Below are 24,259 nucleotides of genomic sequence, written 5' to 3' on the forward strand. Positions count from 1 at the left end.
TCTTTCGTTTTCGGAATACTTGTTCCTAATTTGATGTGGTGTCCTGTACTCGTACTCCGTGCCTTTGCCACGTGCAGTCATTCTAACACGGGTGGGTGGCGGCCCCTGGTGCTATCCACCATGGGCCAGCCATCTGTCTTAGCTGCCCTCCCTGACCCCGGTTCTTTCCCAGAGCACGGACGTGAGACGCCGAGCCCTGATGGACATGATGGGTGGTGTTTTGGAAGTCAAGAAAGAAGACATTCTGAGAATGGTGAGGTTCTGCCCATCCTCGTGGAAGGTAGAATGGAGTGGAAAGAGCTGCATAAATTTTTACCATTTTTGTCTTACATAGACCTGAGTTTTAGAAATTCCACAGCAACAAATATTGCACAACCTCTTAGTAATTTATAAACATACCACATCAGGCAAATAAAAAGTTTGAAACCTCAGGTTTACTTTCCAAACTGACAACAAACAAACAAACAAACAAACAAAGTAACCACAATGTTTGTTGACTCCACAGAAGGTGGGGGTAATACTGCACCTGCAATCTTCTGTATACGCCAGGGAACATTTCCTTTGATACTTCATTTAGGTGTTCCTGGAGCTCAGGCATGGCTCTAGCTACAAAGTTCAACACACACCTCTCAGTGTGTCACCTCAGAGTCCAGGTACTTCCCAAACTGCCCACCCTGTATTATGTCACCGAAAAAAAGTTACATTTTTTCGTATCCTTTGATCAAAGTATCCGGTCATTGTCCCTGCCAGTGTAAAATAATATACCCTTTAAAGGGCTCTTTTTTCACTGTAATGATAACTCTGAGCTTTTACAGTACTGCTATATTTATGTTTGAGCTGGAGTAAATGCTTTCCTTTATATCTTTAGGTGATTCCTCAACCTGATTTTATGGCAAAACCTGATGCTTTGTGGTCTGAAGAAGAAAGAAAACAATTCAGAGAGTACGAGAAAAAAGTCAAGGAGTTAAATGAAGAAAGAGATAAGTATAGAAAGGTTAGAACAAAGAACTAATATGACCAACCATATCCAGGGTTCTGCTTCAGTATCTTTTCAAATTAAGTGTTCTTTATTTTCTCAGTGTCTTTACTAGCTTAAGAATAGTTCTTCGGCTTAAATTCTAAGGATACATATATTTAACTATATTTGGTATTTGGAGAAATGGGTGGAGATAAATTTAAGGACTTGGAACAATTTAAAAGCAAATCATCTAGCAATGGTTAAGAAAATTCTTATTGACTTAAACATTTCCTGCATTATTACAATTCATTTGGTCCTTCATTCATTCCTCAAATATTTAATGAACACCTATTAGAGTATGTGCAAAGCACTGCCAGGTATTGCCTTATGTAGTCTACATTGGTTTGAATTCAGTCATGCTTTTGCTTGATTTTTTCTCTATCTAAAGGAAAAAATTTGAGAGAAGAGTGATACAATTAATGCAACACATACTTTACAATGCTAATTTGAGGTTTCACAATGCAGTTCAGCTACTGCATCTCCTTCCATTGCAAAGAAACTCATATTCCCACATTAAAATTTTTTACGATTATAATAGAGATGTAAAAGATAATGATGTTGAGCCAAGTAAATAAGATTTATTCTTCTGTGAAGAAGAAAAATCATGTTATCATTATGAGGCAGAGCAATTTGTCAGCTTTATGGTGACTGTATTCCATGAACACCCCTTTTGAACCTTATTGTTAACCTGTCCCTTTTTTTATTCATTGCAGTTTCTAACAGTGTCCTTTGGTGAATTTTTTCCTAAGATAGTACTAGTTTAAAATTGAAAATGAGTAGTCTTGAATGAAGTGAAGATTTCAAGGAGTTCGGGAGTGAGCTGCCTAGGTGATGCCCATTCCGCTGCTTACCTTGTAGCATAGTCCCTGCCACACCCCCACTCCCCTGCTCCGTGGCCATACTCACCTGATAATGTCCCAGCCTTGACTGAATCCAGTGTTCTGCCTCTTCTGCACCTGCACTCATGCAGTGGACAAAGCAAAAATACTGACTGGTTCCACTGTAATTTAATGACCATCCTCTTAACTGAGTCTTTAGAGCTACCCAGGGATGCTATTACATTTTGTCCCTAGCCCAGTGCAAACCCACATCACCTGGGGATCTTATTAAAAATGCAAATTCGGATTCCATAGGCCAAGATGGATGTGGGGACCCTGAGATTCTGCATTTCTAACAAACTCCCAGGTGCTGCCACAGGTGCTGGTCAGTGTTCCACACTTTGAGTTGCAAGATCCTAGAGGACCATTTCATACCCGCTCAAACTGTCCTCAGACCTCCAACCACTGTCCCCCTCAACTCACTCTCTATTTTTTATTTCACTGGGAGTTTGAGAGCAACCAGGAGGGACCTGTCTTTGCCCTCCCACCAGCCTGCACTGAATCCATAGTCTCCCTGTCTCTCTGTTTCCTGTGGATGAAATGGCCTTACATGCAGCCAACACTGGTCCCCCACTTGTGCACTAGATCCCATCCCATCTCACCTACTTGATGTCATTACTTCGGTAATTTCCCCTTCTTTTTCCTAGATCATTAATTTTCTCCTCTCTACTGGATTATTCCCACCAATATATATACATGCTGTCATATATCTCATCTTATTAAAAAGGGATACAGGAGTACTTTGTACTGTCTTGTGACTTTTTGGTTAATATAAATTTATTTCAAAATAAAAAGTTAAAAGAAAAAAATCCCTTGATCCCACTTTCCCCTTGATCTACTGTCCTATGTCACTGCACTCCTTCATAGCAAAATTCAGAAAAAAGTCTATGTTCACTCACTCTAATTTCTTTCCTCTCAATATTAAAAAAAAATAACATTTTATTATGGAAAATGTGAAACTTTTATAAAAGTAGAGAGGATGGTTTAACTCCGACAGCTTCAACAGTTTTCAACTCATGGCCTATGTGGTTTCAGTTTCTCCCTTCACCTATCCCCCAACCTGGGTTATCTTTTTACTGATTTTTATTTGAAATTATTTGAACCTTCAGAAAAGTGATATGAATAGTACAGTGAACATCCATATATCTCCCACCTGTACTCATCAATCTTTAATATTCTCTATTTTTTATTTTTTGGCTGAATTGTTTGAGATAAGTTACAGACATTATGACATTCCTAAATACTGTAGCATAAATAAGGACATTCTCCTACACAGCCACAACGGCAAGCAGTTTAAATTTAATATGACATTATTACCTAATACACAGTTCATATTCAAATTTCAGTTGTCCCAATGATGTCCTTCATAGATTAACAAAAAATCCAAAATCGAATCAGTTGCACTTCGTTTTATATCTTTTTGGTCTCCTTTAATACGGCTTTGTGTGTGTATGTTCCATGACATTGACATTCTTTTAAAAACGCAGGCCAGTTGTTTTGTAGAATGCCCCCCTTAACTTGTATTTGATTGTGTGCTCATGATTAGATTCAGGTAAAATCTTTTTTACCATAGCACCACATAGATGACGCTGTGTCTTTCTTGGTGCATTGCATCAGCAGGTACCTGATGTCAGATGGTCCCATTATTGGCTTTGTTAAGTCTGACTGGTAAGGTGGTGTTCCGCAGATTTCTTCATAATACAAGTTCCTTTTCTCCTTTTTATTTAATATGTAATCACTTGGGGTGACATTTTGAGACTATGTGACTCTTCTGCTTATGTAGTATTTTTCCATCCATTGATAATCCCTGAATCAATTATTACTATGGTGGTTGGAAAATGGTGCGTTTCTAACTTCCCTCATTTATTCTACATTTGGTATTCTCCTGTAAAGAATTTTCCTTCGTCCCCATCGCAGGACTACTCTTTTTAAAAAAATTCTCTTTAAAACGGAATGTATTTTAATCCATTACTATTGATATTCTTTTTGATGTTTAAAGCATTCAGAGCTTCAATTTGTCATCTATGTTCTTCTGACTTAGTCCCAGCTATTTTTGAGCAGTTTATCCACTTCTAACACAGCAAGATGCTCTAGGCACACCTTGTATTTTTCCTGCCATATGCCTGAAATCAGCTATTTTTTTAAAGCATCCATGATTCTTTTACTGGAGATGGGTATTTGGAAACCAAAATCTGGGTGCTAGACATGCTCACTGCTCCTGGGAGCAGAGTGGGAGCTTTGCTGCTAAGCGATTTCGGTGGACAGAGCTAGATATATGTCGTTACACAAACACATACATGTGTATGTGTATGTGTGTGTGTGTGTATGTATTCTATATCCATGAGTTCATGTTCTTACCTACCAGTTCACACTACAGGATTCTTCTCTCTTTCCATCATTTAATATTTATTTCACCTTTCCCCACAGTGAAAATTCTGGTGCCCAAATTATAAATATATTTACTCATTTGTTCTATCCTACAATGTACATAAAATGCTTCAAACAAAACAAATTTACCAAATCAATTTTAATATTTCTTTGCACTTCTTTTTGTTCTTAGAATCTATATCCCACTGAGGGTGTACAACCAGCAGATTATGTTCAGAAGTTATTTGGACTATTTCTTTTTCTTCTTCTGTGTAGATAACTTCAGATTCTTTAAGAATTAGTGTTCTTATTCAAGGGGGAGGGGGTCACGTGTCTTGTGATTTTGTAATTTTCTTTTGTTTCTGTAGGACCCTTAATTTCCACCTCTTCCTTCCTAGTCTCCTGTAACTAGCAAGTCTCCAAGGGAGTTCCCTGTTCATCCAAGCTGCCTTCTTCTCACTAGAAGCAATATTGCTTAGACTGTACCTCTAGTCTCATGCCCTTCTGAATCCCTTCTTTCTTATTCCGTGGTAGCTCTTCTCACCCATCTACCACCTAATCTAAACCACCGTCTTTCACCTACGTTAGTCTCCCTGCTTTCCCCCTCACCCTGATCCTGCATCACCTCTCATTTCATCTGTCACTCTCTCCTTCATTAACTCTCTCCCTCATTAACTGCTCCAGCTCCACTGACCTCCTTGATGTTCCTCAAAGATACCCAGCAAACTCTTGCTGTAGGGCCTTGACACATGCTATTCTTTGCCTAGAATGCACCTATCCCTTTAGCCACATGGCTTGCTCTCTCACCTCCCTTTGGATCTCTCTTCAATTTTCACCTCATCTCCCCACACAGTCCCCCCATCCCCACCCCCTACCATTCTATCTCCTAACTTCATTGTTCTCCATGGTATTTATCACTTCTTTATTTTTCCTTGTTTATTCGATGTCTATCTCTTCTAGTAGGATATTATATGATATGAGGGAAGAGAATTGATCTGCTTTGTTCATTTCTATATTCCCAGTTTTTAGAACTATGCCTGACCCATAATAGACACTCAATAAATATTTGTTGACTGAATTAATGAATTTATTGACACCTATAATGTGCCAGGCAATTTCCTAGAGCTAGGGATTCATGGATTAAAAGATCCAGCCTCTGCCTCCGGAGCTCACAGTTTGATCAGTTCAAACAATAGGTTCTTAAATTGCAAGCATTTCATGGCTTTTCTCAGGACTGGGAGAAATTCTTGGTGTGATGGATTTCTGTGTTTTTTGCACACACCTCTTACGTGGAATCTCCTCTACCTCTCACTTCCCAGTGCCTGATGCAGACCTTTTTTAGGCAAAATTAGATTTTCCCAGGTTTCTTTATGGAAAAGTGATGACATCCATGTCTTTAATAAATACTCCTTGATTGCCTACTGTGTGCTAAACACTGTGTTGGGTCCTGAGGGATATGTGGTGAATAAGGCAGACATGGCCCTTCCCCTCATGGTGCTCACTGTCTGGGCACGAGGGGGAATGTATTAGCTAGACGCACACAAGATAATTAAACTACAATGTGTTAGATGAGGAAGGACAAGCTCTGGGTTCTATCTGTGTCAGTAAAAACTGAGGCACTGACTTACATCAGGGGCTATTGGTACCCACCGTGTCCCCTTCACAGGCTGGTGTTCCCATCCCCTGGCTGCTATGAGTGCTGCAGCTACCGACTCACCCCGAGACTCTCTGGCATGTTGCCCTTGGCTGATGGGAGCATCCTCATCCAGAGACACATGCGATGTGTTACACCACTACCTCCCCCCAGAGCAGGCAACGACTGACTGGTGGGGAGGGGGTACAAAAGTCCTGGGACAACTCAGCAGAGCCTCTCCCATTACCCCTCTTCCCCTGGCATCTGGCCAAGACTGGACCACCCAAGGTTACATTGTTGCTCAGCTCCTGCTCCTTCCCTGCTCTGTTCCCCTCACTCCCTTACAGGTTTTTCCTGACGTGCACTCCCTCAAGAAATCATGTACACTGGAATCCTGCTTCAGCCTTTGTTTCTCAGACTTAAGACAAGACCTTGGGCAGGGCTCAAGGAGAGCTTCCTGAGAAAATGACATTTATTGCACTGGGAGAATGAGAAAGACTGAGCAGGTGGAGGGTGGGATGAAGAGCAGCAGATGGAAAAACACGTGAGGAGGGCCTGCTGGGTGAGAAGAGTTTGGGGCATTTGAAGAACAGGGCAAAAGGCCATTTTACATTATAAAAATGTCCTTTCATGACCAGAGAAGCTCGAAGGCCTGGATTCTCAGTGTTTTAAAGACAGGTGAATCAGTATACTTGGAAAATCTGTACTCAACAGGATGGTCTTTGGCCATTTGCCATGTGATGATGTTCCCATCATCCAGGAACATGAACTTTGTAAACACTCACTTGGAGGACACAATATATGGGACTCTTTCATTGCCATGAGATATTGATGTAAATTATTACGAGTTGGCCCTGAGACACGCTTTTTCTGTATTTGTTTTATTTAAATATTTCCTCATTGCTTAATTAGTTTAATTTAGGTAATGTTTCTTCTTGTATCATATGCCTCTATACTTTTTGTTAAACCTCCCTCTCCATCATCTCCCCAGAGTCAGTATCTTCCTTTATTAAACCAACATAGGGAGAACTTGGGTTTTTAAAAGATGTTTATTACCATCATAACAAAAATTGACTTGAGTAAGAATCATTAATGGATGCTAAAACTGATGGATAAAAGTTTGATGAGGAACAAGATTATTTCAAGGTGTTTCTGAAAGTATCTTCCCACAGATAGATTATTAATTACAAAGGGTACAATAGTAACTTTATTATAGAGAAATCTGGCAGATCAGATTTAAACAAGTAATCAAAGTTGTCATCACCAATAATGAAACAAACCAACATCATGCGTCTCCTATTATGGTGCACTGAGAAGGATACAACATGACTTAGTGTTCCCGCTAAAAATGTGTAGCCTGGGTCTAAGCATGAGAAAACATCAAACAAACCTAAACTGGATGACATTTTACAAAAAAACTGGCTTATACTCTAGTATCTGTGACTTATCCTCAAATGGTACGGAAAAAAGTTAACGATGATGATAGATAGATAGATAGATAAAGCAATGGGGCAAAATGTTAAAAATTGATATACTTGGTAAAAGATATATGGGCATTCTTTATACAATTCTTGCAACTTTTCTGTAGGTTTGAAATTATATCAAAGTAAGTAAAAAATTACAAAAAATTTTAAAGATAAAAATTGTTAGTGAGAGTATGCCCAACATTGATCTGCAGTGCTGTTCTCTTTAAGTAAATAAATATTTAAGTTTCCATTTACCTTTTTAGTGCTAAGTTCTGATGGAATTTTTTTAAAAAGGATGATGCAAAAGAACTGTTTCAAGAGACAAAATGTACAGAAAACAAGAAAGAGTATAAATCCTTAGATACACACCATCCCCACACATACACACACACATGCACACACACATACACACATTCCTTATTTCCTTAAAATCTAAAAATAATATGAAAATATATTCACAGTTTGAAAAAAAAAATCAGTACTTTTTTAGGACCAATTTGTGTGCCTGGAAATTGCTTTGCCTGAATAGAGAGTAAGTCGGAACTTTCTGAGAGATTTGCTGCAGTTGGTTCTCCTAGGCCTGCTGCTGCCTGCACGGTTAGCTGTGATCAGTGGTTGTATCTTTTTTTCCCCAGCGTGATCTTTTTTTTTCAAACTTCTCAGGCACACACTGTAGTAAAGCTCCAGATGGAGCCTCTCTGGACAAAGGGGACAGAGGGCCCAGAACTCTCCATCTGCCCCTCTCTGAGGCACTTCAGAGCAAACTAAACACCACTTCCTAGGAGCCTTTGACAGTCCTAGATGTTAACTTTACTACTGACCTCTTTTCAGTCATTAGAAGCAGAACTGAAGAAACTTCAAAACTCTATTCAAGAAAGCACACAGAACTTTGACGAATATTTGAAAAGACTCTTTGACAGGAGAGTGAAGGCAGAGATGGTTGTCAACCAGGTAAATAAAAGCTTTACTTAGATGATTTCTTTTAAGGAGCCTCCTGGGAGGCTGTCCTTTGGATAAAAGACCGACAACCTTCCCAGGTCTGGAGGCTTTGCGTGTTCTGGGCCCGGCTTCCTCTCCAGCCCCCTTGGGTGCCACTCTCCCCTTCACCCTCCACTCTCCCTCTTTCAGTGCCTTGAACACACCCAGTGTCCTCCTGCCTCACCTCACGGCTCTGCCAGTAATACTCGCTGCCAACTTCTTTGCCTCCTGGCATCTCTATACTCTTCCTTCAGGTCCCTGCTTAAAAGTTGGTTTCCCAGATGAGGTTATATCCTCCTGTTATATACTCTGTTCTCACTGTTGCTTAAAGGATCCTCCTGTTATATACTCTGTTCTCACTGTTGCTTAAAGCAACAGAATTTTAGTTTATACTAGATTGCTTTTTAATGCTTCCAAGATTGTAAGCTCCATGAGGGTAGGTATGGCATCTGTCTTTTCATCCATGCATCTCTAGCATCTGGCAAAGGGCTTGGCTTATAGTTTCTGTTGAATGAGTGAAGACTCTTCATGCCCTAAAAGATCAGATGAAAAACTTGGCTTCCTTTTATCCAGAAGTGGGAATATAAATAGTATTCAGTAACCCTAGAAACAAGAAGACCGAGGAGTGATGTCTCTAAATTCTGAGGGAAAATTATCTCTCCTGTTGGATTCTACACTCAGCCAAGCTATCAACTGAGTGGAAGGGGAGAATAATATTTTGAGAACTGCAAGTTCTACAGAATTTACTTCCCGTGCCCCATTCTCAGGAAGTTATTGGATGATGTGATTCGCCAAAGCAAGGGGGTAAACTAAAAAGATGATGCCACACTGGAGAGAGGTGAAGGGAATCTCCAGGAGGATGGCTGTGTCATCAGGGCCCCAGCTGCAATGAAACATTGAAAGGGTTTACAGAGGTATGGGCAGGGTTAAGGGAAACAGCAAGGAATGGTGAAACACTCTGGGGCTAGAAACGGGGAGGCCAGTATCATCTCCAGGGCTGAAGAGGCCAGGTGAGGGAGCTGTTACCAGAACCCAGCACAAGCTGTGGCCTTGGGAGAGGCACTGCTCCCCAGGAGGTGGGAGGGTGTGTATGTGTATGGAGGTGATAGCGGTGGTAGGATTGGGAATGAATACCCTAGTTCTCCATCTGCCGCTGATCTGCTGGTGCTTCCTATCAACTGAACCCCCAAGGAAGCCATAGGGCAAGGGAGGCTGGGTGATGGCAATCCTTAGAGACCCGCCTCCTGGGCTACAGCATGCTGGAGAAGGGGCAAAGTGGGTCTGGAAGAACAAATGGTGAAGGGAAATTCCAGTTAGATTGTAATAGGAGGAAAGAGGGCTCCAAAAGGGATAGTCCCTGCCCCCTGATTATGAATCAATAGATTATCTGATGTTTTAGGAACATATGAAATGGAATTTACACTTTGGGTAGAATTTAGGGATAAATTAGTAATGGGGGCTGGTTATTAACTTCATGGAAAACAAAATCTGTGGAAGAAAGAAAATATAGTAATAACGTAGTGCATGAATCAGCTTGAATAACATTTACATAGCCATAATAATATAAAAGAATGACTACTGATCCAGCCAAAAATTATGATGTCACCATATTGGGGAAGGAGTGATAGGGGAATGTATCTGTGGGTGAAGGTAGACGCATAGGGAACTAAATCCTCATCTTTCATTTAAGAAGCCAATAGAATCTAAAGTCAAAAAATAAAATAACAGAATAAGCATTCTATTTAGAAATAGAGAGGTAAATACCAGCAGAATCAGTGAAAAGGGTTAAAAATGATTGCCACTTGGTAATGGGAAACAATGATGGGAAGATTGGCACACAAAAGCCCATTTTTCTTAGAGCCATTTGACTTTTTAAATTATGTACAAATTTAACTTTGATAAAATATTTTTAAAAGTAGGAACCTATAGAAGCAAACAGTGTCTTCTGAGGTAGCGCTCTTTGACTTTGTTGCTGATCTCTAAAGGAAATAGGAGTTTGGGTCGAGCTTCCCACAGCTCATTTTCTTCTCAGTGATTTTGTCTAGTTGCAGTGTGAATGTGAGTGAGTGTTGGGGGGGGGGGGTGGCGAGTGGGGTGGGGGTGTGTCTCGGCCTCTGTCCTCATCAATCCTTCAGTCGTTTCCTGAGTGTCTACTATGTACTTGGCTCCTTGAAATCCTGGGGAAGAAATAAATATTAAATAGTCCTTGTCTCTAAAGAACTTACAATCTAGGGCTAGTTTATACAAAACAATATCAAACAATTCAAAAGAGGCTATTTTAAGTATTAAAGACATAATACTTCTCTACCAGGCTAGAAGTATTATTGGAGGTCAGAGAAATAGGAAGCCAGAAAGTCCTAAAATGGCCAGGACTGACTTCCTGGGAGAGGTGGGGCCTGAGCTGGGTCCCACATGGGGCTGGGATATGTGGGGGACAAACAGGGAGAGAGGCACATACTCCAAGCAGGACATAGCACTTTCATGAACACTGGATTTGATTATCTTAGCAATCCTGTGAAATATCATTAGCTCCATTATATTCTCAGATGATGAGCTGGGACTTGAACTGAGTCCTGTGACTAGATGTTCATTTCTTCATTTTCCTCTCAGGCAGGGTATTACAATGGGAAAATCACAAACTTCTGGAGACTGACACATCTGTCCACTTCCAACTCTGCCACTCAATGACATTGTAATCTTGGGGGAATTCTTAACCTCTCTGAGCCTGAACTTCCTCATCTGTACAAGGAAGATGATAATACTTACCTGTCAGGGTTGTTGTGAGAATTGAATGTTGTGACATTTTAAATGGCCAGATTGAGTAGGTACCCCCATTATAGTCATTTCCTTCTATTCCTCCTGCCCTCTTGCAACGCTTACTTCACCTCTCTGAACCAGTCACAAAGTAGAGCTGATATTTATGTATTTACTGTATTGAGTAGAATTTCAAGGCCCTGAGTGCTATTTTTTAAAGTCTCATTTATTAGCACTGATTCTGGGAAGAAGGCAGCAGTGAGGACGTAGTTTTTGAACCTTCCCAAGTTCCCACATGAAAACAGAAAAAGCAACTAGATAGAAAAGGGAAAGCATTAAGTATTTGTCCTGCCTATTCTGTATGAACTGCTCCACTGGGTAACCAAGTAGTAGACAAGGTTAAGTGTCTTTTTATGGAAGTATTTCAACTATTAAGTGGATAGGAAATTATGGAAATAGAATCTCACCATTTTGCAAGGCCCAGTGGATTGTGGACCTGGGCATTCAACACCCACATTTGTTAATGTCACAACCAGATCCTATGTATCTCCTGATCAAAGAACCCAATACCATCTATGCTCTTGCCAAGGGAACGTGCAAGGGATGCAAGGGAACCTGCGATTGTGAGACTTAAAAGACATGACCAGTTTTTTTTTAGTGGACAAGTTAAATTATAATGCCAAGGGATACACCCTTGAGTAATAAAACTGTCAAGAAACACAAGGAAGTGATTACCATAAAAGTCAGGTTACTTTTGGGGTAGAGCTGGGATGAGATCCTGGATGGGGCTTCTGGTAGTGGCCAGGTTATATTTCTTATCCGGGTGGTGGTGACAAGGGTGTTCGCCTTGATGACACTCATTGAACTACATGTTTGTTTTACATATTTTCTGCATCTGCATTTTATCTTATATTGAAAAGTGGAAAACGTAACATGACTGACTAGTTATTATAACAGTCTATATTTCCTTGTTCTTTAAAAGAAATTTCTCTTGTATGTCATACATTTGCTTGATTAATGCCAACTCTATGATCCTCAATAAAAGGAGTATTGATCTTTTTTATTCCTTCTCCAATATTTCTGCAGGAGGAACTGAAAATAAATAACCTTGTTTTCTCTTTACTGTTGGATGAAGAATTGAACACCAGAGAAATTTGCCTGAACAACTATCTTGCAAGGAAGCAGGAGGAGAAAGTGAGTGCAGTATTTGATATCCGAGCACAACCATTTTCTGACCAATGTGCTCCTTGTTTAACCTTTCCTTCCACTATTCTTGCTAAACCATGTGCAGTTCTTGGCTCCCTGCCTGGGACTTTGCTTCAGGACCAGGTGAAAGTATCCATTCCAATCTGTTAATAAATCTGCATCTGCATCTGCAACCATTTAATCAAAAGTGCCATGTAACAACGCCAGTTCTTAACCACTGACTGGCTATGGGGCCTTGGACAGGTGTATAACCTCTTAAAGTGTTTCCAAGCTCTTATTCTCTGGAATGTTTTGCACCCTAAGTTTTACTAAACAGGTAAGCAAGTGCAGTTAATGGGTTAGCTTATATTTAATGAAAAACTTGGCTGAGTTCTGAAAAACTGTATCTAAATATGAGCATGAATACATGTGGTTCTTTAAAGAGACAAAGAATGCAAAATGCTTGTCACATCATAAGTTTCAACAGATGTCAGCCTTTATAAGTAGTGTTAACAAAGGACATTTATGTATACGTGACTTAATGTATCAAATATGACGTAAGTATTTTTTGCTAAAAGTGTGTTAAACAGCATATGCAAAGCACTGTCTAAATACATCTCTACTCATAACAAACTTGAAAGGTATTAGATTCCTTTTGCAAATGAGGAGAGGTTGGGTAACATGCCCAAGTCACCCACTAGTAAGTAACAGGAATTAGAACTGTGGAAATAAATGAGGACTTCCCATTGAGAACAAACAGAGGCTGTGTTTTCAGAGCTTGTGATAGCAAGAGAGGCAGCCACCATCACTTGTGTTTGACAGAGGTTCAAAGGCAGGTAGGGGAGAGTGAGAAAACTTTATAGTGAAAAAAGGGAAAGGTTTCATATGTACTCTATTTGGAGATTGTTGGCATGAGGAAGCTGGAAGCAGGCTAACTAAAAACAGAGAATCCTAGGTGATTGATTTGGGGAGCATATTTGGCTTTCTCCAGTTGGTAATGAGCTAGAAGTAGGGCAAAAATTAGGGAAATCAACAGTTATTGACCAAGTTCTGACTCATTGGAGCTGCTTGCTGTAGAGATTGTGGTTTGGCTTCCTGGGCTGGTTGCTGCAGAGGTTATGGGTTCTGTTTTTATTCATGGTTTGACCACTATCTGTTTGTATATTCAGTTTCTCAGAACCCAGGTCCATGTGACTCCCAAGTCTGTGCACTTTCATCATGCTACGCTGCCCGGCCAAGTTTGTAGTGCTTCACCGAAGCATCCACAATCACATAGATTTATTGTCTATACCTAGGACAGGTGCTTGGATGTTTGTTCTTTCAAAGTCTCCAGTTGTTCTACTTTCTTCTATAATGTTACCTGTAACAGATACTTCACTAACAATTTTACCTTTTATTAAGAAATTCCTTGTTCTGTTTAGTATCCCCAATATTTTTCTTTATCCTGAAAAGTTTCTGTTCTAATCATCTATTCCTAATACCATTATAGATGCAGACTTCAGAGGCCATCCAGAAAGCTAGAGAAAACCTCGATGTGTACAGGGAGAGCTATGACAACTTACTGGCAGAAGACAAAGTGAGAGTCATTGTCTTACCCACTCACTAATGCAATAGTGTTGTTACTGCAATAGAGTTGATGAAAAGGAATATATTTTAATTTCCTCATAGGGTTTTCTTTTTACCATAATAATCAATTGTAGGTGAATTTGATTCTATGCTATTGTATGTTTCTGAAAATCTGTGTGTAAAATGAATTTGTGTAATGTTCTTGGTTTAAGCTCCCTTTGGTAAAAAAACAAAGGATATCATCTACATTTTGAGGCTTTTCAAACTTCAGGTTGCACACCCCATTAGTGAGCCATGAAGTCAAATTAGCAGGTAATGACCAACATTTTTGTAATGGAAGAATAGATAGAATAGAATGGAGTGGAATGGAATGGAAAAGAATAGAGTACTTTGCATGCTTACAGGTAAATATTTTGTGAAATTTTTGTTTCAGTTTGATATTTGTGTTTGTGTGTCAAAATGTAAAATGCAATTTTTTTTGTGAATCTTTGTAATAAGATTGAGAAACACTGTTCTGAATGATTTCTCAGGCCTCTTCAGCTAAACAATTTAATGAAATATTTTAATGCACCAAGGTGCTTCTTATTCAAAAGAAACCTTTGAATCATCTATGCACAGTGAGTGGTCTCCCCCTAACAAATCTACACTATAAATGAAGTTTTCATGGATTTTAAAAATCAAAGTATTTTGATTTTTGAAGAGTGTTGTCAACAAATTAAAAGGTTTCAGAACAGTGTTGCAATCCTGGAAATGATGTGTTTGTCCTTAGGTTTTGGATCGCAGCTTTAAAAAAGAATTTTCTGAAATTCCTAGTCAACAGGTGGATATTCTCTACAAACTTTTTAAACGCCGACCAAGGTTTGTTCCTCCTTTCCAATCATTGTTTCTGGGGAAAAGTTAGTAAACAAAGAGGAGTGTTATTGGATTTCAGTTTTTTTTCTTCCAATTACATGGAAATATTCAATGTAATATCCTTTAGGTAAAAGATGTTCAAGTGTCTTGACCATAATTCAATGTTTTTGAAATTATACCTATATCTTAAGGTTCACAGTGAAAAACAATGATTTATCTTTATTATTTGAAAATAGTTAAATATCTTTGTAAGCACAGGACATTTTAAGTTATATTTTATACATAAAAGCGAGTTCCATTTAAGTCATACAGGGCATACAGATTTATAAACAGTTTTTCCCAAGATGTGTTCCAGCAATGAGTCCCTTGCAGTATGAATAGGAATTACACATAAAAGGCTTCCAGGACAAAATAAGTCTGGGGAAACTCTGGGCTAAGAAAAAAAGTTAAACAGGTTTCTTTAATACAGAACTTCCCAGAACTTATTGGCCTTTGGAGCAACAAGTATAAAAAATAGAGCAAGTAGCTTTTTCCAAACGTATCTTTCTGCAGATCCCTTTTCCTCAGAGCATCTCATATGATTATACTCAAGACAAAGTTTGGAAAATGCCAGGAAAAATTGATTTAAAATTACCGTTATCAAAAAAGTTCTAAAATATCTGATTTTTATACTGAAAGCAGCATTAAAAATACATTTCACTGATTTCCAACATTATAAATTCAGAACTTCATGATTTTCTATCAAACATAATCCAGAAATCATGGAGCTTATTTGTCACAAAGGCTCATTTGTGTCTGTGCTACAAACTCCTTTCTCTCCCCTCTCGGTTACATGTGACCTAGGAAATTTAACCTAGAACAGACCTCATGTCTCAGTTTCCCTATTTTTTCAAAGAGTGAGTTTTAAGCCCAAGTACATACCTCTTCCTTATGAAGAAAGGAGACCACGTAACTATATTGGGAGGCAGTAGGGGAAAGAACAAGGCTTTGTTGGCAAAAATACCTAGCTTTAAATCCCACCTTCATCACCTATCAGACCTGTGGCCTTGGGCCAGTTACCTCTCTCAGAGCCTCAGTTTCCTCCTTAGAGAAAGGGGATAACAGTACTAATCTCACAGGGTTTGTAAGGCATCTTGATAGTGAGTTCGTGGCACAAATCTTTGTACCCTCTATTTCCCTTCCTACCCGGAGCCCAGGAAAACAAAACTAATCCATCAATGTAGATAGAAAGAGGCACTTCCATAGTTTCATATACATGAAAATACTGCCAGCCATCCACCTGCAAGGAGACCAGCAGGGGATGTGCAAGCCAGGACCAGGGAACATCCACACTTCTCTTCAGCATTTACTTGCCTGATTAAAATACACAGAGGGGAGAGATTTCCTAGCACACCTGAAGACATCAGTGCTGACAACAATCAGGGAAGTCCTTTAGTCCAACTAAGGTCATATTTGGGGATCTAGCAGGTACAGAAGGACAAAGTGGGTGGTTTTCTTTTTGAAATAATCCACCCACCAGCCCCCAAATGCCAAAGTAAAGTGTAATACAATGTGTCCTACCCATGCTAATGGCCTTATTACTTAACTGTGATGTTTTTCGTGTATGTGAGAGTGTATAAGATTGATAGGCTTTTATTGGTAATACCAGGATTCAAAAACATAAAACACACGCAGATGTGGCCAGTATTGACCCTTTTGGAGAGAGACCAGGATCTGGCAAATTGAGTAACAATGCTTTTGCCCAGTTAATGAAAGCCATGGATGAATTGGATAATATTCATAACATGCCAGAAGGCTTGGATCCCTTGGTCTGGGATCATTTCTGCATGACCAGACGAGCAAAAGTGGAAAATGAACAAAAAGTATGTATCATTTTATTTAGTGTCCTGATGTCAAATATATAGTTTACAGTGGCAATGTTTCCAGAAAATCTACTTATTTAGGTTTTCCTACTAGGGCAGTAGTTGGTTATATTAATAATAATGATAATGAAATAAAATATTAACTTTGGTACTACTGAGAACTAAGTATAGGCCTGTGCCTGTAAATCTGTGCTGTCCAATATGGTAGCCATAAGCCACATGTGGCTATTGAGTTCTGAAATAAATGTGGCCACCTTAATTGAGATATGATGTAAGTAGAAAACATATTTTGGATTTAGAAGATAAAGTATGAGAAAAAGAAAGGAAAATCCTTCATTAATATTTTTATAATGATTACATATTTAAATTATATTTTGCATACTTTTGTTAAATATGCTAGTAAAATTTTCATATGTTTAATTTAACTTTTATAATGTAGCTACAACAAAATTAAAAATGGCATATATCACAAATCACATTTGTGATTCACATTATATTTTTCTTGGACAGAAACTTGGTAGCTGCTATCTTCCCCTTTTCCTCTCTGCCTTGGTTTGGAGTGGTACTCATCTCTTTTTGCATAGATTAGAATTATATTAAGCCCATCAGAACCACCTTCATAATTTTGCTAGAATATAAAAAAAAAAAAGTCACAAAAGGTAAAAATTTGAGAGTGTATTTAATTGGGAAGAGAATCTTTCCTCTTGTTGTTTCTTGAGCACCCCCCACCACCACAATTCCCTAAATTTATGATGAGAAAAAAACTTTAAATAAGACCTAAACAAAATTCTTGTTGCTTTGCACGTTTGATATCCAACAGAAAGCAAATTTGCTACTCAAATTATTCATGGAATGTACCATGTGTTTTAGATACCTTATGTGACCTAATGACAGGGATTTAAATTTTTATTAATCTCTTAGAAATATGGTTTGTTAAGATTTTGTAACACAAAAATTTAAAAAATGTATGGTCTCCAAAATTATTTTAAACTAGTTTGTTTTTATTTCTAAAGCTCCATGTGTTCTGAGATGTTTGTGGTTTGATTTTTTCAGGTAAAGCAGAAAGCAGCTGGCTTAATGGAAATGTTGGCTTTCCTCCGGAAGAGAATTGAGGATGATGAAAAGGTGCAACAGGACATTGAAAAAGTGTTCCATGAACTCACCCTGTAATTTGAACCTTTCATTCTTCTTCATTATTCAAAGGCTAAGTTAGGGCTAAATCAGATTGTGTTATCAGAGGGGGAAAATGTTTTAGAGGCCTGTCAGGTGACAATGCAGCTGGCACACACTTATCTAGCTCAATCAATCCCAGTGTTGGGCTTCAAAAATTCTATTTTAAAAAGGACAGTTCATTACATAAAACATTTCAGAATGGAACTTTCCCACAAGTTTTGGAAAATATCTTAGGTTTTTTTTTTTTTGAATCTGCTTCTTCCACATAAAAATTCAAAGGACCTGTTTCTGCCAGTATATACTTTTAGGCCCAAGCTAAATGTGTGGAAAATTATACAGATATCCAAGAAACTTCCTTGTAGTTACCTAGCCAGCTAGTATCTTTCTCTTCAGGGGATCTTATTTTTTACTAAGTTCTTGGATACTGATTTAAAGTCTTCACTTCATTTTAAAATCTTTGCTTCACTTCATGATTACAGCCAAATTTATTGTTATGCATCAATTTTAGATCCAGGTTATAGGGAGATATATGATTTACCCAGAAATAGATTTAATAAGTAGCATACAGATTGAATATTGTTTATATAACATAAAAGTCATTAAAGAAAGTCAGAACTTCAATAGAAATTATTTGATAGAATCTCTGTTTTCAGTATTTTTACTTTACTTTTATTACAATCAAAATTGTATTAATCTTTTCTTAATCCTAAAGTAAAATTTTATGAATATATTCTTTTCTATACCATTCTTTGAGCAGCCTAAGTGTAATTTCACATCAACAGGAAGAGGTAGATACCTCTTGGAAAGATCATCATTGGGAAAATGTTCTCTGCATTAATCTCCAGCACATTTTCTTTAAGCTGGTTTGAATCTTAGATTCTCAGATAGTAGGTGAAATTTGAAATATAAATATATGACAGCTACTTGCTTTTGAAGTCTTTTTTCATTTTAGATTACAGGAAGAGAAAGTGGGATTCCAGTTGAATTTAACCATCCAAATTCTCCTTAAACAAGGACAAGTAGAACTGGACAATTTTCAGTTATTGCTGGAGTATTCTGATGCAATTCTCATCAACAGGAACATAATTGAAGACTTGAATGCTGTGATTCGGGTAATTATGCATTTTCATGCAAGTGAGCATTTTTTGCAAATGAGCAAAAAAAACACGTAGCATATAACCTACTGTATCAAATGTTTTACATCATTCTCCCTTTTCTATGAAAAATCATTTTAATTCTGTTAAATTAGTGGTTCCCAACTCTAGCTGCACATTAAAATCACTGGAAGAATTTTAAAATGTTGCCCAGGCCATCCCCAGGCATGGATATTTTTTGAAAACTTCCCAGAAAATTCTAAGTACACAAAGTACAGGACCATGGAAATTATGTAAATATTTAATGTTATAAATTTACCTCTAAAGCACTGTTTTAGCTGCATTCTGAAAATTTTGATATTTAGGTTTTCAATGTCTTCCCATTCAAAATATGTTCTAATTTCCCTTATGACTTCTTATTTGATAAATGACTGCCTCTCTGGCCTTTACCCACTAGATGCCTGTAGAAATACTTTGCTCTAATTTTATCAACCAAAAATGTCTCCAAATATTGTCTAATGTCCTTTGGTGAAGGGGGGACAATATTTTCCCTGGGTGAGAACTGCTGTTCTGGAGAAATGCTTGACTTTGGGAGGTGATGATGACAAGATCAAGGGTGTGATCATGGGAGTTGGTTGGCTAAAGTAAGATGGAGAAAAGATCACTGAAAGTGGGAAATCCAAGGAATTGTTAGGCCAAGCAGTGAAAAGGAAGTGAAAAATAATTTCAAAAAAGGAGTAGTAGGTGGTACAGCTGGATGGCATCAACTGTAAAAAAGCTAAGTTTCTGAAGAAGAAAGGAAAAATGTAAAATGTTAACTAATGAAATTCTTATACAAATTGATTTGAGATACATAATGGTTTCATGTTTAGCAATCTGGGAGAACAACTTCATGGAAAATATTCCTGAATTCTATGTAATTCAAAATGAAACATAAAACATCTAGGTATTTAAGTGTCATATTTAACCCTTTCAATTTTTTTTCCCTAATTTGTACCCACCAGATACTACTGCATAATGGCATTGAATTACAGTCTTTCATCCACAGTATCAGGAGGGATGGCAGAGAGTAAGGGTAAAAATCCTTACAGATTGGTAGATTAGTTGATAGCAAAGGAATTCTGCCTAATCATGGATGTATAAAGTAAATTGGCTCTGCCATTTACAGGTGGCTTATAATCTCTGTTTAGTGACAATTAAGCTGTATGGTGATCAGATTTTGCCTAAGACATTTTTAAATATCTGCTGCATTTTAAAATAGAATATTGGTTATCTCTGTGATCCAAGTATTCCCTAAGAATAGCATTCAGCTTCAAATATTCTATAATTCTGCATGCAGAATCATAATATCTGAATATCAGAATGTACTTTTTTAAAGACTCAAGGACAAAAGAAAGTCACTAGTATGATGGAAAGTAAAGAGGTCCACAAAGGAATATTTCAGATTGAGTGGGAACATAAAAAAATGGAGATGGAAATGGAAGATTTAAATCAGAAGGCTTGGGATATTCAGATGCTATTTTTTTCAAGAGATCGTCAAAAGGTAATAAGAGGCTTCTGTGATACCAAGTATATTCTAGGCCATTAGTATTTCATAATGTATCTATGGATTTTGTATATTTCTTCCAGTAGTATACATTTGTGCCTCCAATGTTTTATGACCATTCAGTAGTATAGTTCTATCTTGCAGTTCACCAAGGATTTCAGAATTGTCAAATCCGGGGGTCCCTTTCCCCAGTTATCGTCATCCTTCAACACTCTGTAGCATCTGATCATCTATCTTAATTACCTATTCCTTTGGCTTTTATTGCCTGTTTTCTCCTATCTTTTTTTCCATGTCAGCCACCCTATGCCTGTTTTACTGGTTTCTCTTTTGCTTCTAACCCTTTGTAAAGGATTCTTTAAGATTCTGCTCTTTGCTCTTTTTTTCTTTCCATGCCCTCTCCCTTGATGATCTCTATTTCTCTGACTTCATTGATCACTTCTAAAAGACTAATTCCAACCTATGTTTTCTGTTCAAACCTCATACTGGTTCTTTTACCTGGAGTATCTTTCCATCTTTCCTTTTTTCCCCCACATCCCAAATCTGTTTTCAAGCATCTCTTCCATAAAGCCTTTCCTGATTTCCCCAGCCTGGAGAAATCACCTCTCATCACAAACCATCTTTGAATTTACATGCACTTTACATATCTACTAGCAACTAGTCATGTCTACGTTTTATCTCTCTCCTTCTTGAAGAGAAGTTATCTTTATATCTTCCTCAATGTCTCTGGACTCTAGGGAGACAGTAAATGTTTGGTAAATTCAATTTGTGGAGTTTGGTAAGAACGAATGAGAAAATAAACTCGAAGAATCTGTAATCTTTAGTATGTAGAAGTATTGATGGTTAAAAACCAGTATCTATTATGGCACAAAAGTCAAATCACTTTTATATAGAAAGAGTTGTTATGAAAACAGTATCTTTAAAAACTAAGATAATCTATATAAAGTTATCTACAAAAGAAAGAGGAAAATATCCTTACATATATTGTGGGGTTTTTTTTTCTCCCAAAGTTCCTAAATGAACCCAACTATGAGAATCTGATTGCTATTCAGATTGTAATAATGGAGCAAACCATTGCTGTTTTAGAAAAGGTAGGTCTCAAAGATATTATTATAATCCCAACCATTGTGAATCATTTGAGCAAAGTAAAAGTGTTTCAAATCATGAATTCAAACAGAAATCTAACAAAATCTTGGTCCTTTACTGATGATATTCAGGATGTAATTAGAGGTTCCTGAAGAATATCTTTGCAACCACAACATGTGAGATAGACTGAAACATTCTTTTTAATATTAGAATTAACCCCATGGGAGATCTGTTTCTAAGCGGACTTCCTATTTCATAATAGGTTGTGATTTATGTAACAGAAGTTTTAATAGTCTGTCCTTGGCGTTGTAAAGGTTTTGCTTTATCATAACTGATTAATAGATGCTCAGTTTTGATTGTATAGCGTATATAATAAGATGGAAACAAAGGAATCTTAGGACCATGTTTTTTGTGGGCTTTTTAAAATCTTCTATCATTATAAAAAATATACAAGATTTTTTTCCTAAAATTTGATATTAACATTTCTAGTATTAACCATTCTGTCTTTCAACACATAACTGAGCACCTACTATGTGCAAGCATTATATCAGGCACTAGGGATACGGCAGTAAGATGATATCTTAATGATGACAATGCACTTAAATTTTAACAATGTCTTTATAAATTATAATACACTTTTTCAAAATTATTTTTGTGGGGTGTCATGGAAACAAAAATTTCAGACCCACAAAAAGAATGTGGAAAACTGCAAAAAACTACTCAAAAAACTGGGAAAGACCAGCAATCAAAAAGATGTAGCAAATTATACTCTAAGCTGCAATTTACGAGAAGAGTTGGTGGCTGTCTCAGAGAGAAGAGACATCTGTAATGCAATAGGTAAGCATTTCTTTAGTCAACTGTAGATTTCTTTTAAAGTAATTAATATTCCTGACATCTGTACAGTAGTTATTAAGCTATGGGCATTTCTCAGGTTTCCAAAAATTTAACTGTTCCATTTAGTTCACTGAGTGTTGCTTTTGAATTTGCAAGTATGTATAATAATCCAACTAATTCCTCTCTTTTTCATTTTTGGGATAGGATCTACACTGACTTGTGAAAAGATTGCTAAAGAACGATATGAAAACATGATGCAACAACAAAAGTTAACAAATATTTCAAGACAACAAGCTGAACAGATTTCAATTCTGCAAGCTGAAGTTGAAAGATTAAGGATGAAAACATTTCCTGCTTTTGCTCAAATGTAAAAATGCTGGCAGTAAACATGAGACCAATCATTTTAAAATTCATTTCATTTGGTTAAAATGATTTCTTTTTCTTTCCTATCAGGACGTTTTAGTCTCAAGTGCATATTTTATAAGCAATTATTTAATTTTAGCTTTACTCATTATAAAAATTTTTGTCCTACATGAATATATGTCAAGTATCATGAATCATTTTTATTCAAAAATGAACAAGGTTTTAACTCAAAAAGTATTCAATATTTTATTCATTTAGTCTTAATTTGATCAAAAACATTTTCAGTTATAATATAGAAAGTCTTAGACAAAAATAAATTATTCTTAACTACTACTAGCGTTTCTTATTTTATAAAATTACCAGAAGGGTTATGAACTTCTGGATGATTTTTATCTTTACATTTTCCTGTATTTCCCAAGTTTTCTTCAGTAAGCATTTCTTCTATAATCAGAAAAAAATCAGTAGGATATTTAAGATCATTCCTTGTTCTACCGATGGAATTAGGTAAAGTGTTTACTTTTACCAAGTCTTAAATCATTTTTAAATTTTGAAAACATAATCTTCTACATCTCCTATTTATTATAACAGAACTCAATCTTGTGCCCTACCCCCAATAGTTTAGCAAAAGAAAAAATGTGCTTTCTCTTTACGTGAAATAGTTTACCTCTTTATTCATGTGGATGATAATTATATAATGAGATTAACTGGTTGGAAAACTACTTTGCCCTTCCATAGCCAGCGGACTGTTGCATTCCAGGGTGATATTGGGATCACAATCTCCAACTGATGTCCACGTCTCACTGTTCTGTAATTTATGAACTAAATGTTAAGTTTAATCCCCAACACCATATTCAGTATATGCTGATGTAGGTAAAGCAAGATAACTAAGATAAAAACTTCTATTCAGAAAAAAAATGTTCAGGATAGTACCCCAACTCATCACCCATAGAGCAATCAGTGCTAGATAGGAATGGTGAGGGAAATAACAGAACCAAAATCTCTGGATGACTCCTTTCCTTGTTACTAGGATGATTTCTTAAATAGTCAATTTGGCTGGCTTAGCGAGGAAATGGCCATTGGATGCAGTTCCTACATCCTGGTGTCAGAGGCGGCCTGGGGGTGTGTGAGGAATACAGAGTTTATTGGCATGGGCACTGTTCTAGTTTGCTAATGCTGCTGGAATGCAAAACACTGGAGATGGATTGGCTTTTATAAAAGGGGGTTTATTTGATTACACAATTACAGTCTTAAGGCCATAAAGTGTCCAAGGTAACACATCAGCAATTGGGTACCTTCACTGGAGGGTGGCCAATGGTGTCTAGAAAACCTCTGTTAGCTGGAAAGGCACATGGCTGGCATCTGCTCCAAAGTTCTGGTTTCAAAATGGCTTTCTCCCAGAACATTCCTCTCTAGGCTGTAGTTCCTCCAAAGTGTCACTCTTAGTTGCTGTTGGGGCCTTTGTCCTCTCTTAGCCTCTCTGGAGCAAGAGTCTGCTTTCAACAGCCATCTTCAAACTATCTCTCATCTGCAACCCCTGTGCTTTCTTCAAAGTGTTCCTCTTGGCTGTAGCTCCTCTTCAGAACGTCACTCTCAGCTGCACTAAGTTC

General features: G+C 37.5%; 1 protein-coding gene across 3 annotated transcripts in view; it reads left to right on the top strand.

The window, feature by feature from the left end:
- The window catches only part of CFAP43 (cilia and flagella associated protein 43), a 115,131-nt gene extending 92,429 nt beyond the window's left edge, over window positions 1-22,702 (top strand). For all 3 annotated transcript variants that reach the window (XM_037804838.1, XM_037804837.1, XM_037804839.1), the window contains 13 exons: window positions 173-253; window positions 869-994; window positions 8,194-8,313; window positions 12,181-12,288; window positions 13,769-13,855; window positions 14,615-14,703; window positions 16,346-16,559; window positions 17,613-17,725; window positions 18,685-18,844; window positions 20,205-20,369; window positions 21,380-21,460; window positions 22,139-22,292; window positions 22,494-22,702. In XM_037804838.1, coding sequence (XP_037660766.1) covers window positions 173-253; window positions 869-994; window positions 8,194-8,313; window positions 12,181-12,288; window positions 13,769-13,855; window positions 14,615-14,703; window positions 16,346-16,559; window positions 17,613-17,725; window positions 18,685-18,844; window positions 20,205-20,369; window positions 21,380-21,460; window positions 22,139-22,292; window positions 22,494-22,660 — 1,665 coding nt within the window. In that variant the 3' untranslated portion in view covers window positions 22,661-22,702. The remainder of the gene's footprint in view (window positions 1-172; window positions 254-868; window positions 995-8,193; window positions 8,314-12,180; window positions 12,289-13,768; window positions 13,856-14,614; window positions 14,704-16,345; window positions 16,560-17,612; window positions 17,726-18,684; window positions 18,845-20,204; window positions 20,370-21,379; window positions 21,461-22,138; window positions 22,293-22,493) is intronic.
- The last annotated feature ends 1,557 nt before the right edge of the window (window positions 22,703-24,259 follow it).

This window comes from Choloepus didactylus, chromosome 15, assembly GCF_015220235.1.
Source record: "Choloepus didactylus isolate mChoDid1 chromosome 15, mChoDid1.pri, whole genome shotgun sequence".
NCBI lineage: Eukaryota > Metazoa > Chordata > Mammalia > Pilosa > Megalonychidae > Choloepus > Choloepus didactylus.